The sequence below is a fragment of the Castanea sativa genome, chromosome 6 (genome assembly GCF_040712315.1).
Source record: "Castanea sativa cultivar Marrone di Chiusa Pesio chromosome 6, ASM4071231v1".
Lineage (NCBI taxonomy): Eukaryota > Viridiplantae > Streptophyta > Magnoliopsida > Fagales > Fagaceae > Castanea > Castanea sativa.
The window spans coordinates 46,585,287-46,593,890 of NC_134018.1; the positions used below are offsets into that span (position 1 = coordinate 46,585,287).

The 8,604-nt window shown below is 39.3% G+C and overlaps 1 protein-coding gene across 1 annotated transcript; it reads left to right on the forward strand.

Moving 5' to 3' along the window:
* Positions 1-1,252: 1,252 nt before the first annotated feature.
* LOC142641357 (putative E3 ubiquitin-protein ligase RHC2A) lies at positions 1,253-3,075 on the forward strand. Its single transcript, XM_075815773.1, has one exon. It carries the CDS (start codon positions 1,405-1,407, stop codon positions 2,620-2,622), a length of 1,218 nt encoding a protein of 405 aa, XP_075671888.1. The 5' UTR covers positions 1,253-1,404; the 3' UTR covers positions 2,623-3,075.
* The last annotated feature ends 5,529 nt before the right edge of the window (positions 3,076-8,604 follow it).

The window sequence follows — 8,604 nt, forward strand, 5'->3', positions numbered from 1 at the left end:
AAAAAAAAAATCTAGAGTCTATTACTTTTTTTTTTTTTGGATAAGATATTACTATTATTTAGATGCTATTACCAAATAAAACCAACAAGCTAAGGCAACATCAATATTTTCACAATCTGTATCCTCTTTTTAAAATTGAATTTCATATTTCCAGCTAGTAGCATACTAGCAGTTACCAATACCATTATATTCATTACTACCTGTTGGAACTTCAAATTGCAAAATTTTAAATAATCTTATAACAAAAATATACACTACTATAAATATATTCTTAAAATAGTATTATTGATCTATAATATAATTTGAAAGTCACACAAATAAACAATCCATAGAAGATACAGTAATTTTTTCTTAAAATGGTATATTATGATATTATCTATCTATAATATAATTTGAAAGCCACACAAATAAACAACTAATAGAATAAGACTTTTTTAGCTCAACTGTCCTCTCCTAATATTCTAATTGAAATGTCCAACTGCAAATACACAACCAATTACTCCCGAAAAACACCAAAGCTTTATCCGCTCAGCCAATTTGAGATTAGGGTAATGCTACTAGATTATCATCACAATTTCCTACATTTGTTATATTGAAAGGACGTTACGGTAAGAATAGTAATCTTTGCTACTAGAAATAGAAGATATTTTAATGGAATAACTATCAGTCTATTACTAGAAATGATATATCAAAAACGTATTACATGCTCTAAGAAATATCTATTACAGCCATCAATTCCTTAATTTTAAGACTAACTTTTCTTATCTAATAACTAATTAATATAATAAAGATGCTCATACACTTACCAAACATACCTAAGTGACAGACTGTTACTATCACACTCTAAACTCATCACTAATATCACTTCTTTTATTTTTACTATTAGTAGTAATTTGCCTTTTAAAATTTCATATGAGTTGCGTTATAAGCTGTTGAAAAATGATGTTTTGAGTTTAAAACGAGATCGATCCAGGGGAGACTATCCTCCCAAGCTACCAACCCAGACACTCTCTAGAAGCTGTCAAGAAACTCCGTTTGGCAAACATCGCTCCCTCCGTAACCAGAAGTCCAACGTTGTAAAAGAAATCCAAAACGAACTCTTTCTGTCGTCGTGGTTGCGGGGTCCACCCAATAAGACCACACCACGTGTGGAAAAAAAAAAAAAAAAAAAACGAAGCGTTGTGTACACGCTATCGAAATTAGCGGTAAAAATTAGTTTTTAACCACGCGGTTTCAGCGGTATTCTTAATTCTTTTTTAATCATTCAAACACACACTCTCTCTCTCTCTCTCTCTCTTACCCTTTCTTTCCTCTCTCTCTCTAAAAATGGAACTCTAAAAATAAAACACAAACCCTTTCGAACAATTAAACCCAAAAAAAAAAAAAACACTTTTTCTTTTTCTTATGGAAACAACGGCATCGTATTGGTGTTACCGGTGCAGCCGGTTCGTTAGAGTTTCGGGTCAGGATGCTTCGGTAACGTGCCCCGAGTGCGAAACCGGGTTTGTGGAGGCAATGGAAGAGGAGCCGCCCCGGACTGTCCACGTGGACTCCAGGCGTAGGAGAATCCCTGCGGCCGCGATGTACATGATCGGCACCCCACACCCCCACCACCACCACCATCACCATCACCACGGCAGCAACAATAGCAGCCAAAGCAACAGCTCTGGCCCGACGCTCCGCCGGCTGAGGAGAACCGGGCCGGACCGGTCTCCTTTCAACCCGGTTATCGTTCTCCGCGGCGGGCCCTCTGATGGCAGAGAGGCGCGTGGGTTCGAGCTGTTTTACGACGACGGAAGCGGGTCGGGTCTTAGGCCGTTGCCGACGAGCATGTCGGATTTTCTGTTGGGGTCCGGGTTCGATCGGCTTTTGGAGCAACTGTCGCAGATCGAATTGAACGGCGTCGTCGCGAGGTACGAGAACCCGCCGGCTTCGAAGTCGGCGATCGAGTCGATGCCCACGATCGAAATCGACGAGACCCAGGTAGAGTCTCACTGCGCTGTTTGTAAAGAGCAATTCGAATTCGGATCCGAAGCTCGAGAAATGCCGTGTAAGCATATATACCACTCTGATTGTATACTCCCTTGGCTTTTGATTCGGAATTCTTGCCCAGTTTGTCGCCACGAGCTTCCCACTGATACCGAAACCGTAGCGGCGGCTGCGCCGGTGGAGTCTACGACGACGGCGGCGGCGGCTCAGAATGGGTCTGAGAATGTTGGGTTGACGATTTGGAGGCTTCCCGGAGGTGGGTTTGCGGTGGGGAGGTTTTCTGGGCCGAGAGGGAGAATTGAGGAGCGAGAGCTTCCGGTGGTGTATACGGAAATGGATGGTGGGTTTAACAATGGCGCTGCGGTGAGGCGGATTGCGTGGTCGATGAGAGCGGGTGGAGGAGGAGGAGGAGGAGTAGGAGGAGGAGGAGGAGGGCGAGAGAATGGTGGGTTTGGCCGTACGGTCAGGAATTTGTTGTCCTGTTTTCGGGGCTCGAATTCGAATTCGGGTTCAGGTTCGGGGTCTAATTCAGATGCCAGAACGACAAGGAGGAGGAGATCAGTATCGGCCGGGAGGTCGAGGAGGCGGAGGACTTGGTCTATGGATGCTAGTAATGGAGCTAGAGAATGGTGAAATTGGCTAAATTTGCTAAAAAGGAGTCTTTAACTTTGGCTCTTCCTGGGTCGGTTCCAATGTAAATATAGAGATGGGTATTCCAATTCAGAGCTTATAGAAAAAATTGTGGGAAATTGTCAAATTGCTATTGTTAATAAGTTGAAGATTGTTGTATGCATAAAAAGAAGAAAGAGCTGGAGCAAACAGAAGAGGAGAAAAAGAAGGTACCTGACTTTTTGTGTACCAATGCTGCTGTGCCTCTTTGCAGGGTTTGATGAAATTGAATTAGAGTATCTGCAGCAATTGTATTCTTTTCTAGTTTTTTGTGACTCTTATTGTTCATTAATTTTGTTTTTGTAGTTAGCTTCAGTTTGTTATTTAATTTTCCATCTTTCTGTCATTATTCTTCGATATAAATATTGTTAAGGTGATATTTAGCTCATGAAGCATGTTGCATTACCTTTCTTTTGAGATTTGTTTCCTTCTGAAAAGGTATAAACATTCGATTTTAATGTATGTTGTATAGATTTGTTGGCCAAAGAATTGGCGTTTTCAATATATATTGATATATAACACAAGTTATGCAATTGCCAATGAGTTGTGATTTCCTTCCGTTTTAAGAACAAGGTGGAGAAATGAGACCCAATTAGGGCGTGTGTAATTACCAATAAAGGAAGTTCAGGTCCGTACTTGTTCGGCAATGCTATCAAGGCTGAGGCTATATCCACAGCTTAAGATGTTTTTGTCTAATGGAAAGCAGCGTGGGGAAGATACTCGCTTTTGATAATCTCATTAAGAAAGGATAGATGCTAGTAGGTTGGTGGTGTATTTGCTGCTGTAGTGGGGAGATGGTGGGGCATTTTTTTATTACATGTTAGTGTCCTGTTCAAGTTGTGGAGCTTCATTTTTTGATCTTTTGGGTTTTATTGGGTGCTTTCGGCAAAGGTAATTGACCTTTTGTTTGGTTGGTGAAATTGAGTAGGCAAGCATTCTTCAGATATTTGGAACATTGTTCCAGTTCCATTATGTTTGATGTGCACATTGTCGCGGGAATGAAATCCTTGCACATTTGAGGATATGGAAAATTCAGGGATACAATTGATTGCATTATTTAATAGTTGTTTGATTGCTATAACCCATTGATAATTTGTGTACCAATGCCACAGTGCCTTTGCAATGAATGAATTAGAGTAGATGCAAGGCAATGCCACAGTGTTTTGATTAGTACTTAGCTTCAGTTTGTGTCCCCCCCCCCCCCCCCCAAAATAACCAGCTTCAGTTTGTTTTTTCCATCTTTCTATCATTATTTCTCCAATAGTTTTATTATTAAATTGGTATATATCTCATGAAGCATGTTGCATTACCTTTCTATTGAGATATGTTTCTTTCTAATAACTTTTGATTTTATGCATGTTGTATAGACCTGTTGTTGGCAGAGTAATTGATATCAGTCTACATTGAATTGTGAATATATTACGATTGGTAATCTATATTTGGCTACTAGTAAAGCTTCTGTCTTGGATAGTTTTTCACTTGACTCAACTTGGCAAAACTTGTTGCCAGATTCATGTCTGTAATTGCCAATGAGAGAATGACATTGTGAGTCCAAGATCCACTTGGTGCAGGTTTAGTAATCTATGTTTAAAGAGTTTGGGTTCAGTGTCCTGTGAATGCATAATTGCTAGTGTTATGAAGTTAACCAAATAAAGACTGTATATATGCGTAAAAGAACAAAGAGCAGGAGAGAGAGAGAGAGAGAGAGAGAGAGAGAGAGAGAGAGAGAGAGAGAGAGTTTAGAGGTTATTTTTGGGCAGAAAGATGATACATAACTTTGAGTACTAGTGTACCATAGATAAGAGTGATTATCTGCAATCTTATTGTTTTAGTTTTTAAAGCTTTTATTTTTAATTAGCTTCAGTTTGTTGTCTTCAAACTTACATTCGTCATTATTTCGTCAAAATATTTATTATTAATTAAGTGATATTTACCTCATGAATTATGTTGCACCACCGATTTCTGAGATTTGGTTCTCTGAAAATGTATGATTTTGATTTCATTCATTGACACTATTGGGTAAAGTAATTGATACTGCGGATATAGAATAATTTTCTTATGTGAATACTGTGTATAATCTTCACTCAACTAGTCATTCTGTCATGAATGGTTGCCTGTACTCGTTTGACAAAAGTTTTGAGGGTGAGGCTATTTCCACAGCTTAATAATTGTGGAAAAAATAATTGAAGAAATTCCTTTACGACCGAAAGAGATGGTATTGAAATGTGACCTTGTTGGACAACATTGCCGGAAGCTTCATTGTATGTGCCGCTATCAGGTTGAGTGAGGTGTCGGGATGATTTTTTTAAGGAGAAAAATAATCAAGTTCAACACCATGCGGGAAAAAGACATAAATACAAATAATTGTAGTTTGACAGGGTAAAACTTTGTCATGATTCGGGCAATTGAGAGTTGGGAGAGAAAAAGTTAGTTTTAGAGAGATTTTTAAGGTTTCAACGAATGGATGCACAAGATGAATTGGAGATTTTTGTAGGGATTTTTAAGGTTTCAATCATTACTCAATTATGCCAAAGTAGCATAGATGATTGTGGTAGCCTTAGTTCGTCTATGATGTTTACATTTTTGTAGCTATTTTTTTCGTTTCAATAGCAGACCAAGTACATTAAATCCACCAGTTTGCATAAAAATCTAATATACAAAAGAGGGGGGATATCATTTTTACCAAATTTTATTATTAAAAAAATGTATAAACTAATGTGATAAAGAATGTAATCTATGTCATATCAGCAATGTAATATATGAATCTCTCAATTTTTTTTTCTTGTTTTTGTAAAATTTGTATTATGCTTAACATATGGACCAAAAGCATTTGAGAATCAACTTGCAACCATGAGGGGCTTCTAGAGACTAGAGCATCTCGTTTCATATGTGAAAGCAGCGTCAATTTCTTCTTGTGTGCCTATTGGAATATGCGATGAAATCAAAGGCAGAGGCATATAAGAGGCCGGTTGAACTCATTCATGAAAGTCTTATCTATGAAATCAACAGGATTTGAATCATAGTACATGTCATGTGAGTGTGACATGATTAGAGCCCAGCCGAAGTTTTTGAAATTTGAACTTTGAACTTTGAATGTATAGCTTTCCTTAATTGGTGGATGTATTGGTTCGATCAGTCCTTTTCCTCCCAACTAGGAACCTGTTTCTCCTCTCTCCAAATGGACTTCTTTATGTAGTCTGATATATATGCCCAAGGGCCATGGCCTTTTTTTTTTTTTTTTATACAAGTTGGGTGGAAGATATATGGAGGGCTATCTGAATTGACATATAAAACTCCGTCTACATAAAGCCCATTATTGGGTGTAAAACTTTATTCTTCTTTTCTTGGGTTGAATGGGTGCAATACTATTTCAATAAAGTGAAGTGAGAATATCTATATTTTATATGAAAAATGACAGTTCAATAAAATGAAGTGAGAATGTCTATATTTTATATGAAAAAGGACAGTTGAGCTACTTGTGTTTAACAAAATGATATTGTAAGGGTTAAAACAGCAGGAGTAGAGGTTTCCTTTCAGGTTTGTTTGTTGTGTACAAATAGATTTACGCTTTTATCCTTGAAAAATTTTAATCTGAAGAGTGAAAAAGTATGAGGTAGTTTCGTCATTTGGCTTTATCTTTCTTTATCTTATCTCTTTGTTTGATGTGTTTGACAGCCAAGTACTCTACTGATAGACACAAACCCAGGACACAACACAGTAAGGGAGAGAAACAGAGAGAGATTAGAACAAAGAAAAACAAAAAAAGAGTCAGCCATGAGTTAATTGCTTCCATCACAAGAGAGAGAAAGAGAGGAAAGAAAGAAAAGAAGGTTGGAGAGAAAGAAAGATGGAGATTTTGTTTTGGTTTAGCTTGTTCATGAACATTGTTATTGATGATGCAGAAATCGTCAATAAGTAAGTTCGTTCAGATGAATCAGCGCTGGCTCGTCCAAGCTCCTGCAAGGTTTAGAACAAGGTCCTCTCAAGGTGGTCACAGGTGTGGTTCCGGTCACGGAGTCTCCGATGGCAAAGTCAGTGAATGGATTTTAAATAACAGAGAGAACTTAGTAGTGAGAGCGAGAATGAGTAGAGTGTATGTACCTTCTTTGAGATTCTCTAGGTCTATATATAATGGCTTTCTTGAGTAGCCGTTGCTCTCCTTAAATGGTGGTTTAAGGAGAGCTTAGGTAACGTCTTCGGTCTTCAATTTGGCCTTTATTAGGGCCCCAACGATCTTCTTTCAGATGTGTAACCATTGAGGTATTAAATGGCAGCTTTCATGACGCTGTCCTTAGCTAGGCTAGCTTTCCAAGACGAGGGTAATTACTTCGTCCATCAATGGCTCCCCTATTTTGAGATCGTCCTTGCGTGTGATGACGATCTCGAGAATATGAAAGGTCTTTTTGCCCGGATGAGACTCTTGGTATTCTTGTCGTGTTTGCATTTAAGGCGGAGTGGTGGTGTTATACGTGCCATGGCCACGTGGCACACTTTGAATGGGGGATATTAGTGCTCTATTCGAGGGACTTTTGGGTTTCCTTTCGTTTTTCAGTTTTCCGAGCCCAACCTTTTAAGTCGCTTTGCTTCTTTTCTTCTTCTTTACTTTTTCTCTCTCTTTGCACCATTATTGCTCTGTGTGTTTCCTTCTTCGAGCTCTTTGATCTTCACCACCTTTTTCCTTTTTGGGACTAGTCTTTTGAGGTACGGTTCTTTTCCCTTGCCTTTTATTCTTTGTAGCGAAAATTGCTTGTCTTTCCTTTTTCGTTTTAGGATATGAATTCCGCCTCTTTTTCCTTTTTTAGTTCCATGGTTGAGAGCTTTGAGGTTAGGCAACTTTGTCCCTCGATCTCGTTTCTCTTTGTGCGTTTATGGGCATCCTTAGGTTTTTTCCATACCCATTGTCCCTCAATCGAAGGGTTCGTGTCTGGGGGCAACGATTTAGGTTTTGTGTTGGCCGACTTGCTCCCTTTACTACGTCAATCTGTGAATTGGTTCGAGGAGTTAGTGGGTGAATGAGGGGTTATGTCAGAGGTGAGGTCTAGTGAACTAGAGACTGGGTTGTCGTCTATCGACGACCCTATTGAGGCGAAGGTGGATATCGTTGCTTCTGGTCGAAGGGAGGTCAGGGCTTTTCCATGCACTTAGTGAGGAATGCGCTCTAGACACTAATACTCTTTTCAAGTTCAGGGATAGGCTCCAATTTCCTGAGGGGGTTAGGATTCGTCTTCCTCATGAAGGGCAAAGAGCTTGTCATTTCTCGCCTGGGGAAGTTTGCTTTAATGAGGCAGCTTTCTAGTGTGGCCTTAGGTTTCCCATCCATCCCTTTATCATTAAGATCTTGAATCATTTTAACATTGCTCTTGGGCAACTTATGCCAAACTCGTGGAGGATAGTGGTCAGCTGTATGGAGATCTAGATGATCGTCATTGTGGGGGACATGATCAAGCTGAACGAAATTATTCACTTGTATCGTCTGAAGGAGTCAAAGGAGTATGGGTATTACAAACTCGTGCCTTGGGTCAAGAAGGCTAGGATTGTTACTTCCCTCGTCCTTCCGATATTGGAAGTCAAGGTTCTTTTTTGTATCTGGGGATGGATGAAAGACCTTTCCTAATGATTTTTGGGGTGAAGTTCCTAGGTTGCTTCATCATTGGAGGGCCTCGAGTCTAGGTGCGCCATCCTTCTGATTATCCTTTTTCTAGTTCCTTGGCTTCTTTTTTATTTCGTTACTGATTTTTTTTCTTCTTCTGATTATGTGTTTTTCAGTTAAGAAGCGCCCCAATCTCAAGAGTAGATACAAAGCTTACGTCCAGGTTGCTACCGAATACGCAAAGATAATAGACGATTTTGACAACCTTGTGGACCCGAGAACTTTGGTTCGTCACTGCCTTGGTTCGAAGCCTTCTTCTTTTGTTTTGCATGCCATCAAAATTGAAGAAAAAAGTG

Bases quoted from the DNA above. Each gene is read 5' to 3' on its own strand.
- LOC142641357 (XM_075815773.1), top strand. From the start codon at position 1,405: ATGGAAACAACGGCATCGTATTGGTGTTACCGGTGCAGCCGGTTCGTT.